The 20,950-nt window shown below is 38.8% G+C and overlaps 1 protein-coding gene across 1 annotated transcript in view; it reads right to left on the bottom strand.

Annotated features, from left to right (window-relative positions):
- The window catches only part of ULK4 (unc-51 like kinase 4), a 4,087,308-nt gene that overhangs the window by 560,599 nt on the left and 3,505,759 nt on the right, over nucleotides 1–20,950 (bottom strand). The window contains exon 35 of the mRNA XM_044064733.1: nucleotides 3,427–3,612. Within this exon, the coding sequence (XP_043920668.1) occupies nucleotides 3,427–3,612 (186 nt within the window). The remainder of the gene's footprint in view (nucleotides 1–3,426; nucleotides 3,613–20,950) is intronic.

Raw genomic sequence — 20,950 nt, 5'->3', positions numbered from 1 at the left:
AGTGCCAAGGACTTGAATGATGAAATGGATGACACTGAGAATGGCACTCTAGCCAGTACCGAGCCACCACCACTGAGGAAATGGAAGCTAGAGACCCTCAATACCAAGCTGGTTACCAGTACAGAGAAAGGTACTGGCACACAGGAAGCGGCTCCTTTAATGTCAATACTGACATCTGCAGGAAAAATGTCAGCTCCAAACACCCATGGTTGGAACAGGGAAGGAGCAGTAGGCAGTGAAGGCAAAGGCCCTTTTATATCTGCCCTAGATACAGAGGGGGAAGAGAAGATGCTATCTCAGTTTGAATCTTGACTAATGCCTTCATCATCCTCTCCCAATATAAGTGGATAGAGGGGCCTTGGAGAGACCCATCTGAATGTATTGGCATTAAGGAGAAAACCCTTGATTCCAGGTATCAGTAAAGCTCCATTTCAGGTGAGAAGCTACTATGCCTTCTCCTAGGAGCGGATTCCTGCAGGATGGTGACATCCGTCTGGAAAAAGCCCCAAGAAGCTTGCTGTGTATAAAGATCTGGACCCTTGCTAGTCTTGGAAGAAGAAACATCCTTTCTAACAGACATAGGGGTGTATATCTGGATCCCTGGCTGCCCTGTCTTTCTCATTTTTTCTGTTCTCTTTTCTGGATTGGGCTTCATTAGGTAGACGTTATTTCAAAATTAACTTCTTGTGAGAATCCTGGAGCCAGAGTTGTAAACGACATCACATTTTGTGTCCAAGTGTTCCACCAAGTTCACATGACACAAATTCATATGTATCACAGGGGGAGCTTGTGGCCACACTTTGTACTACTTAAATCCTGATGCCTTCTCTTCCCCTTCTTTTCCTTACCAATCAAGCAAGTTAACAAATTACAGAAAACAAATAATGGTAAAAAAACACCAAGTCTAAGCCCAACAGCTTGCTTAAGCAGGAGACGGAAGGAAAAAAAATAACACCAAAATAAAATTACATCTTTTATTTAGGAAAACTGTTAAAATAACATTAAAAAAACTTGACCAAACAGGAAAACAAAATGCAGTACTTATCTTAAAAAGACAACTTTTAGAAAGAGTCACTACTTTGGGAGTGCTCTGCTGCTGTTGGTTGATCCATAGCAAATGAGATATGGAGACACTGGAAAGCATGCTGGATTATGGGAGTGAGGGAAGGAGTCTGGACTTGGAATAGCTTGGCACACACCAAACTGATTGCTATTTAGGACTATCAGTTCTGAAACAGAAGTGAGAAGACTGGATTGTGCAATATATTATTTCTCCAAAAAGAGTAAAGTAGGAAAAAGTTATCACTTATGACTAAGTGACATGATCTGAAGACATAAGTCAATCTTGATTTTATACAGGCAAAAACAAGACAGATGCTAGTGTCATGAAGTCCAAAAAACATATAAAAAGCTTTTTCAGGCATGAATCTATTACTGGAACTTTTTCAAATCAACATAATTAAAGATAATCCCACTATGACTTCTGCCTACTCCACATTGGAGCAAAACATAAGAATCCTCACAATAAATCCTCAGGGTACACATACAGTTTTCACAATAAAGTAGCAATACAGAAATGAATCCTTCTTCTACCTCCCATGTCTAAAAAATTTATTTTGCCTCATTCCTTTTCTTTTATGTCAGGAATACATTCGATTTCATCATAAGTAGTACCTCTGATTATGAGAACCGAAGTATAGATCTATGATATCAGCATGAACTAACTCATGAGAAACTTTGCATGATATGAATGCATATGAGTGCATTAATTAACATAAACCCAAATGAATTAATAACTGCCTGCATCAGATCATTTTATAAAAACATGCCAACAGTATGCGACTTCAACAGCATTTCTTAAAGTGGCAGACTATCTGTAATGATGTTCTTTAGTCTAGTGAAAGTCAAACCATAATATTCGGATACAGAATTAGATGTTCTTAAACCAAACTTCATCCTTTATATTTAAGTGATTTGGACATGCTATGCTCACTAAAATCAGAGCACTTGCTAGTAAGGATGTTCTTGCTTTTTAAGATGGCTGGCTATGATGTTATCAATACAGTACACTTCTTTCCTTGCAATACAGAAACCAAAAATAAATGCAAGTATGAAAGCATGCACAGATGTGATAAACAAGCACTAAAACTGAAAAATACATTAGCAGCATGTTTTTTAGCAGGCAAATAGAGAAAGACACAAATTACAAAGTAGAAGCAGTAAAAAACATACAACTCATTTTTTTACACAGTACTCTGCTGTCAAACATTCTGAAAATGCCCTGATACCAATCATAAAAGCACTAAAGGAATAGTGTAATCAATTTAACAAAGGATATCTGAAGCAGTATAATAATAAAGCTACAACTATAGATTTGTTTGGTCACTAGCCTGCTTTGTGACTTAAAGGAATAAAACCCAGAAGACACCACAGGCAACCTGCGTTCATTTAGTGGCTAAGGCATCTGTAGAAGCTGGTTAGTGAGAATGGGAGTGAGTGGCCAATGCCAGGTCACTCATCCTAGCTGAAGGGCTCCAGCTTGGCTCACCACACAGGGTGAGACCAAGCTGGAGCCCTAGGTGTAATCCAGTGGAGTTCAAATCAGCCAAGCTTGCAGAGAAGAAGGTGCATAGCACCTCTAAGACAAGTAGAATCTAGCTTTCAGAAGAATGATTCTCCTCAGGGGACTGCAACGGCATGCTGAGGGGGACAAGGGTACTCTCAATGGAGAGAGGGTAAGATGGCCCACTTCTTACCACCTGACTCTCAGTGAGTATCAGAGAACTGACTGGGACTTCCAGTCAGGAATGAGTGGGCCACAGAGTTCTCTCAAAGACTGGGAACACTCAGCTTCTCTGGCCCCAGAATGAATGGGCCAGTTGTCTGTTTTTGGTGGGGCTATTGGCAAAGGTCTTTGGAGGGGGAATTCACTTGACTGCTGATTGAAAACTCCACTGACAAATCAATGATACAAGTGAAAGGGCCCAGACCTTTGTCAAATTCAGAGGGGTCTCTCAGTATGGCACTATAGGGAAAATGAAAGATTCATTAAACTTAAAATGATGGCTATTTAATCAATACATGTGGCAGTAGCCTTGCTAATGCAGAAATGTTTCTGCCTGCTCATTGTTTAAAGTTCCACTGTACATCATTTTTAAGTTACTTTGTGAAAGTTTTGCTATGCAATGAAACAAGTCTTAACAGTGAAAAAGTAGAAAGGCAACTAAAATGAATCAGCATGTAGTGAGATAAACAAAATACACAATTGAAGATAAAACACTAAACACATCCATATGTAGCATTACAGCAACATCAACAACATAAGTAATAATACTATGACCATTTTTTTCACTAGAAATAGTTTTTAAATGGAAACAAACTAACAATGTCTGCAGGACACAAAATAAACTGACTAGCATTACTTACTAATCTTTTGATTATCTTAAGTAATAACTTCTGCTGTTTGGGATCCCTCCTGGATGCAAATGCATCAGCAAAGCTGACCATGCCTTCTGAAGACATACATTCAGTGTTCTCTCCTCCATAGAGCTGAACCAAGAGTGACAGGCACTGCACTGAATTTTCATACACCTCTGAATCCTCACTGGAAAGCTACAAAAAATAGATGTAATCATGAAACATATAGTCTGATTCAAATTGCTTTAGTAAGGTTAAAGAAAAATAAGAATACTGTTATTATTCAGGCAGATAAAGGTGGAGCAACGGTTGTAATGAATAAATCTTTGCATGTTTAGGAAGCTAATAGTCAGCTGTAAGATGTGAGATTTTACACTTATATGCCTTATGATGCTACAGTTAGGCTTAAAAATGAAATAGATACATTTTTGGAGTCTGCACTTAGTGAAGGCATAATAGATAAGCGCACAATGGTTCATTTAAAGGTTATGGATCCATCATCACATTTCTATCTTCCTCCTAAAATTCACAAAGATATCAAAAAACCCCCAGGGAGACCAATCATTTCTGGAAAAGGCTCCCTTACTGAACCTTTGTCTGCTTACCTTACCATGTATTTAAAGCCTTTACTATCTGGAGTTAGAGCTAGCATACAGGACACAACGGAATTTTTGAATATTGTTTCTGATACCCAATTAGAACCCAGTTGGTTGATGTGTACATTGGACGTTATGTCCCTTTACATCAGTATCCCAAACTGGGCAGGCTTATGTGCCCTGAAATATTAGCTAAACAGAATGTCTTTATATAGTCCAGGTTTCAACACTTTCCTTGTATGTTTGGCAGAGCATGTCTTGTCTAAAAATGTATTCTACTTTAACACCAAATGTTATCTGCAGTTGAAAGGTACAGCTATGGGTGCATCCTTTGCACCCACATATGCAGACCTTTTTATGGGTTATCTGGAACAGATTATATATGACAGCAATCATAATATTTTTCTTGGGGAAATAGATATTTGGTGAAGGTTTCTGGATGACTGCTGGATGGTGTGGAAGTCGGACGCTGTACATTTACAGGAGTTTGTCCAGTATTTAAATGAAAATAAATGGGTTATAAGGTTTATCATTAATTATGATGTTTTCTTGATGTAACTATATCTAAACAACCTGATGGTACTTTATCTAGTTCACTATACAGGAAATCCCATCATTCACGTATATTATTACACTCCACCAGCTGTCATCCAAAACATATTGTGGCCAACAACCCCAAGTCACAATTTATGAGGATACACAGAATTTGCTCCAGTACGAAGACAACAAACATTTTGATCAAGATTTAGTGAACCGCTTTAGGGAATGTGGATATTCTATGTCTACGGTTAGGCAGACCAGTAGTGAGGTTCAACAACTTCCAGAAATTATTTACTCAAATATATAACAAACATCGATCTCAGAGGGACAATAAAGTTAGGTTTATCACCACTTATGGTAGAAATACCCATGAGTTTTGGATATAGTGCAACAGCATTGGGATATTCTTTTGGCTGATGATAAATTATGTGATTTATTAGGGAACAAATGCTTATTCTCTTTCCGTAGAGGTAAAACTTTGGAGCCATTTTAGCCATTACAACATTTCATGCCCATGGAATGTTCTGTACTGGCTACACTGGACGTGGGGTGTTACTCCTGTGGACACTGTTCTTTCTGCAAATATATTTCATAGACCAAAGAGTTTTCAAGTAAAAACACCTCTAACGTTTTTGGTAACTGCAATACTGATTGGGCGATCTATCTTGCAGCCTGTTCATGTTCTGCTTTTTATGTTGGCCAAACCTCTAGACCCTTTACATTTCGTATTTCAGAACATGTCAGTAACATCAGAAATAAACATTTGACCAATGCTTTATATAAACACACTATTTCTCACAAGACAGCAACTTTTAAATTCATTATTATTGATAGAATTTTGGGACACAGATCCTTGAAAACAGGTTGGCATAAATTGTTAAACAAAAAAGAAAAATCATGGATTGTGAAACTGGGTGGGTTATTTCCACCTGGTTTAAATGAACATTTATAATTGTTTAATTAGTGATTAATTATTCCATTATGCTTTGTATATAATGTGGTGGTTGAATTGACTGTGTTATACATTGAAAAAGGCCAAATGGGCCGAAACCGGTCTGTTTTTTGTGTTTATAGACACACAATATTTTTCTTTCCAGTTGGGTGCTGGCTTTTTGTTATTGCTGATTCAAATTATGGCATGAAAACATAACAGACAGTACCTACCTTATCAGCAGATCTGTGAGGGGGTTCTCAATGGATAGACTGCTGAGATTTCCTATCTTGCATTTTTACTCTTCAGCTCAGGATTGTATGACCTTTCTGCTAATATATCCCATGATATCATGCATAGGCAAGTGTTTCTATTCCTAGATGATTTTTTTATCCCCATGCCTGTTGACTATCAAGCCTCCACTTGAACAGAATAGTGTACATTCATTCTTCCACTCTGCGGATTCCACCCGCAGCCGAGGTAAATTCCGTCATGGGTGGCCCTTACTCAGGCAGCCACAATGGTGTATGTGCTGTTTTCAGAATCCTGTCAATGACAGAATTTTGACATCTTACCTCTCCCCATCAAGTGAGATGTGTGGACCTCATTACTGTGGTGGCCCACAATGCCCCACCTTGTGAGTGCATGCTTTCACACACACTTGCAATGTGTGTGGCTAACACTCATTGCTGACTAAGTAAGCTACTCCTCCTCCTCTGAGGAATACTGGCAGTGTACATGGCTGGCTCCACCCCTTCCTGCCCCCATGATGGGTACACCAATCCTTCTTGCTTGTGCCATAATGTGCCTGAGCAACGAGTCAAACTCAGTTCACCTGGGCTGTGATCAGGGCTTTATCTCCCTATGCCACTGGTGCAAGTTCACACACAGGCAGGTATTCCTATTCTCTGTGTCCACCAGTTGAGCTGGCTCACAACCACTAAGCAATCATAATCATTAAAGACAGGAAACAAAATATAAGAATAACTAATTAAAGATGCATGCGTGTGTGTGTGTATATGTGTATATATATATATATATATATATATATATATATATATATATGTGTGTGTGTGTGTGTATATATATATATATATATATATATATATATATATATATATATATATATATATATACACATATACACACACACACACATACACACAATCTACATGGCATGTTAGTTTTACAAATAATTTCCAGTTATATGACTCATGTTAAAGTTACAGGTGATTTTGTCAAAAAACTTAAAGATTATAGTGTATTGTTTGATTATTTAGCTTCACTGTTTATTCAGTTTTTCTCCAAAACCACAATCAAAATAAAACCAGAAAAGGACATTTAAGTGTTGTGGAACATTTTGAGGCAGTTTCAAATCTTTTTGTGATACAAAATTAATGAAGCTAAAACAAAGGCAATAGCTGTAAATTATGTACCTACAAACAAATTGCTTCAGCCATCTCCATATTTATAGGAACATCATAAAATGAAGCACTTAGGAGTATGGATTAAAAAAGATTCTGGTGTGGCAGCTAAGGATATGTGGGATGAGGCAAAACAAAAGATAATACAAAAACTGAGAAATTGGAAGCTCTAAAAACCAAAACCGCCACAAAACAATAGTGGTAGATAATGACCAAATAAATAAAACCAATAAACATTTAGGAGAAGAAATAAATAAAAAGACAATACTTAAGCATAGCAATACTTTAATCTCCACTTTAAATTGGAAGCTCTGTTATATGAATATGGATAGCAAGATACAAGCAGCTAAAATGTTTTTAGTTCCTTTAGTTTTATACGGTCAGGCATATTTTTATTAATCAGAGGAGAAGTTGTGGATAGCAGTTAATAAAGAGCTGAAGGATTATATCTGGGATGGGAAGACTGCAGATGCAAGAGTCAAGTGGGATAAGCTGATTCTTCCAACTGAACAAGGTGGTTTGGGATCACCCAATTTGAAGGGGTACTTCAGAGCTACAGAAAGGCTCCTATACATACGCAAAGTGTAAAGGGATAATGATGAAACAGGGGGGAGCTCAAGAAACAAAGAGAGACACTAGGATTTTGGATGCAGGGTCTTAAGGAGTATAACAATCATCATGCAGAGTATTATAATCATAAAGTAGCAGAAAGTATTCTAACAACTAAACCAACATGGGAATGGAGAAAGGAGATTCTGTCGATAGGGATGGCTGCAATTAGGGATGTAGACAATAGGCAAGAGGGGGCTGGAATTCACTGGAAAAAATGGTAAAAGAACCAAGGTACTGGGAGTAAATAATCAAGAGAGGGAAAGGTCACAGAATCTAAAGAGGCCAAAAATGTATTTGGACTGCAGGATAGAGATGGCCTTACCTGTCAAGGACTGATATCAAAGTATAGGCAAAGAGAAAAAAATAGGGGGATCCTAAGCAAAAGACTGGTACAGTTTTCAGTAGAATATAGAACAGAAGCTGGTGTTAAAAAAGGAATAATTAGCATACAAAATATTGCATGATAAATATAAGTATCAATCAGATGAGGTTATAAAGGACTGGGAAGACACATTAGATAAGCAATTCACAAAGAAACAATGGCGGGGGGGGATTATATGTATATCTCCCAAATACGCAACAAAGTCTAGGAGATTTAGGAACTTTGCTTGGAAGTGTTTAAAGAGGTATTTTTATACCCCAATTAGACTCCAAGGAATTTTTCCTCAGCTAGACAGCAAATAGAGGTGTGATAGGGAAAAAAGGTAACTGAGAATACATTTTCTGGATGTGTAATGAGTTGGCAGACCTTAAAGATTCCCTGCAGACTGCTCTGTCAGAGATACTGGGTAAGCAAATTAGTGCAACTAAGGAAATTATTTTTTGAACTATGATACAGAATTGGAATTGCCTAGACATACTAATGCCTTGCTAAGTGTAATCATGGTGGCTGCCAAAAAAGCATTTACTAGAAAATGGAAATCAAAGTCTAAACCAACTATACTATAAGTAATGAATATAGTAAAGGGATAAAGCAACTGGAATTGGGATCTTTAGAAAAGGGAAGCAGCAAATTACATAGGAAAAATGGGAATTGTGGAACAATACATGCAGAGGAGGAACAAGGTTTAAAAGAAGGCAGGATTTGAATGAGCTATGTTATGTCTGACTGACAATGACTGGACTGATTATAAGTGATGTACAATGTTTGCAACTACAATTATGTCAATATGGTTTGTGATGTATAATGTTTGCAACTACAATTATGTCAATATGGTTTGTTTTCATTTATATAAATGCATGATTGCTTGTCAGACATTTTAATTTAATAAATGCTTCTTGTTTAACAAATAAAACCACAATCACAAAATGATGTCACAGAAGCAGGGCAATGATTTACATACATCTGCAAAGGGTTGTGGGTAAGAAACACCCTTACCGACATTGTGGTTTCACTACTACATCATCACATGAGTTAATTTTCAATGTAAGCTGTTTCACTTGCAAGACTTAATTGACAACTTGTCTTCCTAGGAAGGAGACATACCTACTGTCACATTCATCACAGAAATATCATTATTTATACATTAATTTAGGTAGTAAGACATTGTGAATTTAGTTTTTGTGATGTCACGGCAGGAGTTTTCATCTCAAAGACAAAATTTTTGGGGGGTCCTTATCAACAAAATAAATGTAAAAAACACCTTTTTTTTATCAAAAACTGTATAATTTGATTTTGTAAACACTAAGGAGTTTAAGTCTCAACTCCAAAAGTTTGCTACTTAACACTTACTTCAGAAAGTGATCAATACACTTGAATGAATTTAGTACGTGACAAAGCCAATGGAAGGAGGGAGCAATCCAGACAAAAGATGACACTGGGAAGGTAGTATGCACCCAATGAGGACAACTCCCTCATAGCTCAGCTGATGAGCTAAATTCAATTGTACTGCATGTTTTCATAGCAAAAAAAGGTTGTCTAGTCAAAGAACAAAACTGAAAGCTGAAATCTGAATTATTCAGTATAGCTAGACTACCCTAAAGGTGTGAGATCTCAGAATTTAGAACAGTCTGTCGTCTCCTGCTAAAACATGTCCAGGAAGACCCGTTTAAAGTAAAGCTCCACCCTAGAACTAAACAAAAAAAAAGAAGTTATGTACTCACCATAACGTTCCATGTGTGTTGTCCATCTTCGCCTTCATTCTTACTAAGATGGGCTCGTATCTGATCCTAGGATCTGACTCGGCCTTTAAACACAAGCTCGAGGTCTTCCACTAGCTAGTGCCTAAACCCTAGCCCAGCATGCACTAGGAAAGCTCCCCAGATCTTGTTTACAGTTATAAGAGTAATAAAGATAAAGGCAGTTTAATAATTCAGAGTGCAATAAAGACGGCCAGAGAATTATATCCATTTGTACCAACTCGGTCTTCCAGGAGTAAAAATGGCTGGGGGAAGGAGGGTGGGATGTAAGAATGAAGGCGAAGATGGACAACACACAAGGAACTTTACGGTGAGTACATAACTTCTTTATGTGTTGTTGTCCTATCTCACCTTCATTCTTACCAGGATGGGACAGCATCCCTAGCACCATCTTTCTTGGGTGGCTCAAGGGAGAATATTCTTCAGAATCGTGGAAACAAAAGAGGCCCTGTTCCTGAAGGCCAAATCAACTTTGTAATGAGTGATAAAGGTACGTGGTCTTGCCCATGTTGCCGCAGCACAATTGGTAGTCTAGCCAGAAAGGCAGAAGAGGTTGCTATGGCTCTTGTAGAATGGGCTTTAACTCTATGGGGAAGATCTCTGTTTTGAGATGTATAGATGAATGCTATACAATCTGAAAGCCATTTTGAAAGTGTCACTTTAGAGACAGAAGTACCTTTCTTTGAATCTGAAAAGGGTATAAACAGCTGGTCAGATTTTCTTATGTTCTTAGTCTGTGTAAGGAGAAATGTAACTGTCTATGCAGATCCAGCTGATGTAATAACATGTATTCTGCGTTATTCCCGTTATTTGGATAAAAGACTGGTAGCTATATGCATTGGTTCAAATTTGACTCTGAACATACTTTTGGCAAAAAAGGAAGGGTTCATTTGTAAGGATACCCTGTCTCTGTGGAAAAGCAAGTAGGGGGGCTTTATTAACAAGGCTTGCAGCTCTGAGACCCTCCTAGCAGAGGTAACTGCTATCAAGAGAATAATTTTCCATGTCAAAAACTTGAGTTCGCAAGATGATGCTGGCTCAAAAGGGGGGGAAATTAAATGAGACAGGACAAAATTTAAGTCCCATTGTGCTGCAGGGTCTCTGATAGGTGGTCATAGTAAAAAAGTACCTTTAAGAAATGCTTTGCATAGCCTATGAGACATAACATTGAGGCGAGACTAACCTATATGAAAATTAGATATCGCTGCTAGTTGAACTCTAATGGTAGCCGCAGCTGCACCCTCACTGAATAATTTTGCTAGGAATTCTAGAATGGAATTGACTGGGACAGTAAAAGGATCAATGTGGTTATGAGAAGCCCATAATGAAAATCTTTTCCATTTGCTTCTATATATATCTTTTTTGTTGAAGCCTTATGAGAAGAAACTAGGATGTGCTTAACTGATGAAGACAGGTTAGGAAACCTGGCTATGGTCGGAATCGGAGCAGCCAAGCTGTCAAATTGAGGGTCTGAAGGGAAGGATGGAGCGTTCCTGATGTATGAGTCAAAAGGTCTGGAACTGGGTCCAGAATACAAGGTTCCCCCCGAAGATGAGGCCACATGAAGGAGAACCAGATTTGATTAGGCCAGTATGGGACGATGAGTGTCAAGTCCCTTTTCAAACAACTGGCTTTCTGAAGAACTTTGAGTATTAATGGAAAGGGAGGAAAAGCATCGAGGAGACTCAAGGGCCAATCATGGACAAGTGCATTCTTTGGTGACTCCCCCAGAGGGGGGATAAAGGCAAAGTAGCTGCTGCATTTGGCATTCATGGATGTCGGAAAAAAGTCGCAACAAGGCTGGCCCCATTTGCGGAAAATCTTTTCTGCTACTTCATTTTTTTAGGGACCACTTGTGAGGCATCAGAATTGCTCTGCTGAGTGTGTCTGCTATCACACTGGATTTCCCAGGGATGTGCATTGCTATCAGAAAATGTTGGGAGTAGGTTGCCCATTGCCATACTTTCAGGGCCTCTTGACAATGGGGGTAAGATCTGGTTCCTCCTTGTTTATGTACCATCCAGCTGACATGTTGCCTGTCTGTATTGCAATAGCTCCCAGCGAAGAGAGTCTTGGAATGCTTGCAACACCAGAAGCACCGGTCTCATCTCTAGGACACTGATGTGCAAATGGGCCTTGTGATCCTGCCAGGTGCCTTGGACCATCATTCCCAAGCAATACCCCCCCAGGCTATCTGAGAGGTGCTCATGGTCACTGTGGCCAATGATTGGGGAAGTACAAATGGTCGACCTAGTGTCACGAGTGGAGTAAAGTCACCAATAAAGGTCTTTTTTGCAAGACTCTGTTATCATTATTTTGTGGGATATTGGCAATTCCTACATCAACCACTGAGTGGACAGTAGCCACTGGAGAATTCTCATGTGTAAATGTGCCAATGGAATCAAAGTTATTGCTGCTGCTATGGTCCCCAAAACTTTTAGGACTATCCTTGCTTGTGCTTTTTTCTTTGTGAGAAGATTTAGAACCTGATGTCGTAGAACTTGAACTCTTTCTGGAGGAAGTTTGGCCATGATATTTGTTGTATTCAATTCTGCTACTATAAATATGACATGCTGAGAAGGCAGCAAGTTAGATTTCTTGTAGTTTACTGTAATTCCTAGGTGAGAGCAAAGCTGCAAGGTGGTGTCTCTCGCTTTTATTAGTAGATACTCGGTGGTGGCGGTTAGAAGCCAGTCGTCTAAGTATGGAAACACCCGGAATCCTAGGCACCTCAAGTGAGCTGCGACTATTGCCAAAGATTTGGTGAACACTCTGGGGGCTATGGTGAGGCCAAAGGGCAGAGCTTGAAACTGGTATTGACTGGCTCCCAGCCGAAAGCGCAGGTGTCTCCTGGATCGCCTGTCCATTCTTATGTGGTAGTACGCATCAGGGAGGTCTATCGAGCACATCCAATCATCTTGGCCCAGAAAAGGAAGTACTGACTGCAGTGTTACCACCCGGAACTTGGACTTTCTTACTGATTTGTTTAGATTGCTGAGATCCAGAACTTGTCTCCAGTCCCTTGTTTTCTTTGGAACTAAAAAGAATCTTGAGTAAATTCCAGATCCTATTTGGTCTGCGGGGACTGATTTGATGAATCTCTTGTCTAGCAACTTTTGAATTTCTAATGTTGCCTGTTTCCTTTGACTGGGTGGAACGTCTGGGATCTTTTTTATGCTTGGGATGGGGAAGGAAAAGGGTATGGAGTAACCTCTGGATATGATGCTTTGTACCCACTTGTCTTTTATTTGTAGCCAGTCTGAGGAATTGATTCTACAAGGGTTTCTCAGTATAGTGATAGTTTTAACACCTCTGTAGTAGTGTGGGGGAGGAGACTCTCAATTCCTCTTGAACTATAAAAGAAAACACTGAACAAAGACCTGCAATTTAGTTACTTTTCTGGCTGTAGCTGGATAACTTCTAAGTCTAGTGTAAACAAGGTCTGAGCCAAACATAAATGAGGGTAATTAGAGACAGAAAAGAAGCAGTCCTTTTACAGTAGGTAAAGAAAATAACAGTGACCCTCCCAAATCCCATTATATGTCAATGGCATGGGAATTCAAAGTTACTTCCTTATGTGTGGCATGAGTCATACAAAGTATTATGGGAAAGAGAAAAGGGTTGAGGGAGTACAAGATCACACTGATACATCAAGCCCCATTGGTAGCCATGTATTGCAAAACAGGCTAAAATTACATTTTGATTCTGAGGTGTTAAAATAGGTCAGGAAACAAAGATAGAGTAAAAAAAACTTTTTTTTTTTAGTTCTAAGGTAGAGTTTTCCTTTAAGTATTTCCCCTTCAAGTTCAGAAAATCTCCCAAGAAGTAAATTTCAAAGCTGCTCACACAGCAGATTCAAAATGGGGGATGGGCAAGCCTATCAATCACAAAATTTGGGATAGACAAAGCCATACAAGAGAAGGGTGCTAGGCCACAGCACTCCCAACCATAAAGTCATGATGGTTAGAAGTGTTGAAGACATATAGTTATGTAATGAATGAAACTAATATCACATAGGAGTTTGGGAGTAGATCAGAATGACTTGTAGTCTAGCTAAATGAGGAATAGGAGGATATCTCTTTGCCCAGATGCAGAAGTTCTTCCACTTAGCAGATTAAGCCTGATGAGTGAAAAGTTTTCTGGTTGTTTCATTAACTTCAAAAATTACTTGCCAGAAGGTCAGATATGGATCCAAAAGAAAGAAGACACACTTTGAGAAAGTGCAAACAGTCATTACAACCTTTGGAAATTACTTTGGCTTGTATAGGGATAATTTTAAGTATTGCCAGGAACCACAACAGTTGAAACCATACTATTCTCAGGCCACTGGGGGTAATGATGAAAAGCACTTACCTTTTGTCTCTGAATTTCATAATTAGATATGGAATCAGCTATAATGACAAGAAGGTGTGCACAAATTTTCCTGCCATGACAAACAGAGAGACAGACCACATCCATAGCCATATCTATTTTGCTCTGCTGAACCAAACAGAAAAGGAGGAAGATTGAATTTTTATAAGTCTGGATAGTTCAAATGTCAGGGTGACTATTACTGGAAGACCTGGACCAGACAGAACTCCTGAATCCTTACTTCCAAGAAAGGATTAAAGCAGCAGCAGCTCAGAGAATCATTCAGTATATATACTTCTTCCAAAAGATGAATGACTTAAAGGTGATGCCTTTTTCTATGACCTGCTGCCAGACCAACACCTCCTCTCTACACAGGGGGTACAAGCAAGTATGGTCCTGGTTTAGCTACCACTTTACAGCCTGGTTACTGGATTGGCTCAAAGAGTCACTTTTATTGGCATTCTCTCTCCTGTGCCCTCATAGAAAGAAGCACTGACCTTTGCTTTATCTGATTTATGAAAAGTTCTCTCTCTTTCTCTCCCCAGTAGGGCCAAAGCTTCTGGACTAACAAGCTGCCACAACAGCAACTCTCAATTGTCTTCATCTGTACCAATTTTGACTGTAAAAAAGGGGGCGCTCACAATGACATTGCAGGTGTGTGTGTGTGTGTGTGTGTGTGTGTGTGTGTGTGTGTGTGTGTGTGTGTGTGTGTGTGTGTTCATGCTGTGTGGTCTGGTTACTTCTTTCACTCTACAGAAGGAAGCAGAGTGAAGAATAAGGCAACTAATGATCCTTCTCAAAGAACAGAATGGTTTAGAAGTATCTGATTTTAATGGCTACTTTAGAGTTATGCAGTTAAGGCGCATATTCGTAATGAAAATAGAAGGTTATAAATCAAAGCGGAGAGAGATGATGAAACAGCAGAGGGAGACGGAGTTCAAGAAATAAGGACAGAGTAGGATTTCAGATGCAGATCCTTAAGAAGAATAAGAATAACCATACAGAATATTATAATCATAAAGTTGCAAAAGGTATTCTAAGAACTAAGCCAGCATAAGAATGGAGAAAGAAGATTTTGCCAATATGAATGACTGCAAGTAGGGGTATAGAAAATAGGCAAAATGGAGCAGGAGATTATTGGAGAAAACTGGCAAAGGAATCAAGGTATTTGGAGTAAATAACTAGAGAGTGAAAGGTAATAAGAGTGGGATGAGGCCAAACAGAAGTTTGGACTGCAGGTTAGAGACTGCCTTTCCTACCATAGAATGATACCAGAGTATAGGCAAACAGAAAGGGACAATGAAGTGGTAAGTGAAAGACCAGCTCTGGTAGAATTTTTAGTTGAGTCTAGAACAGAAGCTGCTGTGAAAAATCCGCGGTAGTGGTGCTGCGGTAGCGTTGTCACCTCACAGCAAGACGTTGTCCCATTCGATTCTCAGCTAGAGCGTCTTCTGTGTGGAGGCATGCGTGAATGGGTGTGCCTTCGTTGAAGGTTGTGCATCAGGGCTGGTAACTCGGCACGTAAAAATCCACTACCAAACATTAGCGGACCGGAGTTCCGCTGTGGCGACCCCTAACCGGGATAAGCCGAAAGACACACACAAACATTGCATGATAACTATAAGAATCAATCAGTCTGCCATCTTTAAGAAGAGATATTAACTCAACACCATATCTGAGCTGGTGGCAGCTCAGGTGGCTGTAGAAGATCTCATGGCTCTTACTGAAAAGAATAGGGGTGTTTTATTACCATTTACATTCAGTTTATATCATATAAAAAACTTTAAATCAATTATTTGCACACTTATTTTTTGCATTCATAATTAAAGTTATTTACAAGTTATCAACACAAAAGAACTTAACTAAACAGTTCTATTTCTTTCATTATTTTTTCTTTTATATTTACACTCTATACCCCCATTCTTTCTTTCACAACTGTCTTATTTCAGCTAATGCATCATCCTCTTCCATCTTCTTGTTTTATAACAAATTCTCACAACTCTTTTTCATAACACCCATACTGTAACAAATAGTACTTAATCATACTTCCCATCATCATCATCATCTTCTTTCGGCTGTTCCCGTTAGGGGTCGCCACAGCGGATCACCTGTTTACATTTCTTCCTGTCCTCTGCATCTTGCTCTGTCACACCAACCACCTGCATGTCCTCTCTCACCACATCCATAAACCTTATCTTAGGCCTTCCTCTTTTCATGTTACCTGGCAGCTTCATCCTTAGCATCTTTTCCCAATATACTCAGCATCCCTCCTCAGCACGTCCCAGCCAACGTAATCTTGCCTCTCTGGCTTTGTCTCCAAGCCTTCCAACCTGGGCTGACCCTCTAATATACTTATTCCTAATCCTGTCCACCCTCGTCACTCCCAGTGCAAATCTTAACATCTTTCACTCTGCCACATCCAGCTCAAACGCCTGCCTTTTTGTCAATGCCACTGTCTCCAACCCATATAACATAGCTGGTCTCACTACCCTCTTGTAGACCTTCCCTTTCACTCTTACAGGTACCCGTCTGTCACAAATCACTCGTGACACTCTTCTCCACCCACTCCATCCTGCCTGTACTCTCTTCTTCACCTCTCTTCCACACTCACCGTTACTCTGAACTATTGACCCCAAGTATTCAAACTCATCCACCTTCGCCACCTCTACTCCTTGCATCCTCACCATTCTTCTATCCTCCCTCTCATTCACACACATATATTCGGTCTTAGACCTGCTGACCTTCATTCCTCTTCTCTCTAGAGCATATCTCCATCTCTCCAGGGTCTCCTCCACCTGTTCCCTACTCTAACTACAGATCACAATGTCATATGAAAACATCATAGTTCATGGGGACTCCTGTCTGATCTCGTCTGTCAACCTGTCCATCACCACTGCAAATAAGAAAGGGCTCAGAGCTGATACTTGATGTAACCCCACCTCCACCTTAAACGCATCCGTCACTCCCACCGCAGACCTCACCGCTGTCACACTACCCTCGTACATATCCTGTACCACTCTTACATACTTCTCTGACACTCCTGACTTCCTCATACAATACCACAACTCCTCTCTAGGCACCCTGTCATATGCTTTCTCTAAGTCTACAAAAATACAATGCAACTCCTTCTGACATTCTCTGTACTTCTCCATCAACACTCTCAGAGCAAACATTGCATCTGTAGTGCTCTTTCCCAGCATGAAACCATACTGCTCTTCACTAACCATCACGTCCCTTCTTAACCTAGCTTCCACTACTCTTTCCCATAATTTCATGCTGTGACTGATCAATTTAATCCCTCTGTAGTTACTACAGCTCTGCACATCACCCTTATTCTTAAACATCGGTACCAAAACACTTTTTCTCCATTCCTCAGGCATCCTCTCACTTTCTAAGATTTCATTAAACAATCTGGTTAAAAACTCCACTGCCATTTCACCTAAACACCTCCATGCTTCCACAGGTATGAAATCTGGGCCAACAGCCTTTCCATTCTTCATTCTCTTCATAGCTATCCTTACTTCCTCCTTGCTAATCCATTGTACTTCATGATTCACTATCCCTACATCAACCAACATTCTCTCCCTCTCATTCTCTTCATTCATCAACCCCTCAAAGTACTCTTTCCATCTCCTCAACACACTCTCCTCGCTTGTGAGTATGTTTCCCTCATTATCCTTTATCACCTTTACCTGCTGCACATATTTTCCAGCTCGGTCCCTCTGCCTAGTCAATTAGTACAGGTCCTTTTCTCCCTCCTTAGTGTCCAACCTTTCATACAACCCTTCATATGCCTTATCCTTAGCCTTCGCCACCTCTCTGTTTGCCATGCACCTCATCTCCTTATACTCCTGTCTACTTTCTTCATCTCTCTGACAATCCCACTTCTTCTTTGCCAACCTCTTTGCCTGTATACTCTTCTGTACTTCCTCATTCCACCACCATGTCTCCTTGTTGTCCTTCCTCTGTCCCGATGTGATACCAAGCACCTTTCTAGCCGTCTCACTTACTAACTCTGCTGTAGTTACCCATCTATTTGGTAACTCTTCACTGCCAACCAGTGCCTGTCTTAATTCATCCCTGAACTCCACCTCATAATTACCCTTTTCAATTTCCGCCATTTGATCCTTGGTGCTGCCCTCACACTCCTCCTCCTCTTCTTGATCACCAACTTCATCCTACAAACCACCATCCTATGCTGCCTAACTACACTTTCTCCGGTCACCACTTTACAGTCTCCAATCTCCTTCAAACTGGCCCTCCTACATAAGATATAATCCACCTGTGTGCATCTTCCTCCACTCTTGTATGTCACCCTATGCTCCTCCCTCTTGTTAAAATACATATTCACCACAGTCAAGTCCATTTTTCACTTCCCATATAATATCAAATTCATATTTATTCATTTAAACCCTTCCCACCTGTATTCATTTTTAAAATTTCCCCAAAATTCCTCATTTATGCAATCCAGAAAACAATGTTTTGTTGTTTCATCTTCACTACACATTTCTCTCCCTCATCACCTAATATTTCATATTCTCATTTAACAGTAACTTGTCTAATAAAATTCTCCACAAACCACAATTTCATAAAAATGAAATCTTTTTTTCCTGTCTTTTATTGCCTTTTTTCATTATCTTTTAATTCTTTCCATAGGTATACTACATTTTCTAAAATCATATTATATAATTCTTTTCTCCTCCAGTCAACCTCACTTACATTTAACTTCCACAATTTAATTTTCTGTCATATTTTTTCTTCCAGCCTGCCCCTTTTTCTTTTCTATGTTTTTTCTTCTCATAGATTTTTTCATATCGACTCTTAACTAACTTTTTTTTGTCTTTCTTTTACTTTTCTCATTATCCAAAATAAATACACAGACGCTAAATGCACCACTGGATATTGTTACATTCAAACCACTTTCTTATTATAAATTATTCCTCTTCTCACCAGGTTTAGCCTTGAGTCCCAAATGAAGCTAAAAACATCTCTAATAACCCTTTTTTCATTTGAGTGGGAAAGGTAAATCCATCCATCAACCACCCCTTTTCCCATTTTTGCAGACGGGGGTCGAAGTTTCGCTTCAACAGTGACAAACATCTAGAGTCAAGTTTCACACCACCAGGTGACTAGCCCTGCCGCAGTTACTCTTTCATGCCACTCAATGGCATGAACACTCACACCTTTGGCCAATTAAGATAATCCAGTCCACATACTGCATGTCTTTGGAATGTGGGAGGAAATTGGAGAGCCCATATAAAAATCCACACAAATACTCGGAGTACATGCAGACTTCAAACAGATGGCAACCCAGCCGAGAATTACACTAGAAAACTTCTTGCTGTAAGGTGGCAATACCATTCAATGTGACACTGTGCCTTTTTCTCAAATGGTAAGTAAAAACTTTTCTACCAAGCTAACAATTTTTTATTTGTTCCAGTATCTCTCTTCATAAACTTTCATGTAATAAGTTAATGAAGGAAGATATTCGCCAAAAAGCAATTTAAAACTCATGTTCATCCATATCTGAAGTCCTAAACTGCACATTTGTGTTCTTTTTTAGTTACAGTCCCAAGCTCTGAAAAAAAATAGTTTTCCATTGTGTTACTGCATTTCTTTGTTTTCAGTTTCAGTTATTAGTTTATTTCCTCACATATGATTACTGGGAAAGTCTGACTGGGTAGGTACCCATTTTAAGAGGATGCCTGGGAAGAAAAGTTCTGAAGTATTACAAAAACATTTTAATAACAATAACTGTACAATCTTCAAAAATACTACAAAAAATCTAAATGTTTAAATAATTATACCAAATTAGACATAATGTAAAAGCACTGGTTAAGAATAGTTACAACTTATATGACAATGATTTAATAGTTGGAGAAATTTTAGCCATTTCATAGAGAAATTAAAGGTAAGTTTGTATAATACAAACAGGGATAACAATATGACGTGAGAGAAATAAACAGGATTATGGCATATTTACAGAGTCAGGGATGAAATATTGATTGAAGTAAGGAAATGAAGAAGGGATCGTAAGGAACTGTAAGGTATAAACATGCATTTGTTCATATTTAGGGATACTTAACTAAAAAATTCTATTTATTTATTTTTTTTTAATATTTACAACCATCTTATTATTTCAGCTAATACATCATCCTCTTTCATTTTCTTGTTCTATAATAAATTCTCACATCTTTTTACCACAGCACCCATACTGTCACATACAGTACTAGATGGGAGACTGGAACAAGGTTTTATTGAAAGAGGAAGTTAAGGGTGGTCCAGCACTCTCTATATCCCAAGACTGATAAATTTATGAATAAATATGTTTATCTGATAGGGAATGCAGAGATATCAAAGAATGAACAATTGTAGGAAGGTCACTGGGAGGAATGAGGTTCTTGATGAGGCTAATGTTCTGCAGAAGGACGCAAGAAGATATGCTTTTTGACATTATATCGTTTCCATCAACTTTGTAAAATAAGAAAAACAGAAAAAAAACAGATGTATGAAAAGCACACAGAAAACTTAAAAATTTGTTACATATGCAAAGATTTTTACTGAAAGAAAAGAAAAGAAACAGGAGTTCCCCTTGTAAAGGAAAAAAGTAAAACAAGAGAAAGAAGGATGGATGCTATCCTAGATGGCAAAGGAAAAACAAAATAGAACCAGAAGATATTTTGGAGGTGGAAGAAAATTTTGTAGACACAATGTATGAAAAAGAGCAAATGGATGGGCAAAAAGAATGGAAAGTGAAATAAATCTGAAAACATAAGAATTTTTTTAGAAAATGGTACAGTAACAGAAGCAACAGAGAAGGCAATAAAAGAATATAAGAATTAATTAACTACAGGAGTTGGTGGTATAAGTTATGAGTATTATAAATAAATAAAGATGAAAGAAGAAGTTTCTTAAAAAATATTAAATTAATGGAAGAAGAC

This window comes from Protopterus annectens, chromosome 3.part0, assembly GCF_019279795.1.
Source record: "Protopterus annectens isolate FY-2018-M chromosome 3.part0, PAN1.0, whole genome shotgun sequence".
Taxonomy (NCBI): domain Eukaryota; kingdom Metazoa; phylum Chordata; order Ceratodontiformes; family Protopteridae; genus Protopterus; species Protopterus annectens.
The sequence above is the reverse complement of the archived record's forward strand: the minus strand, read 5'-3'. Positions and strand labels throughout refer to the sequence as shown.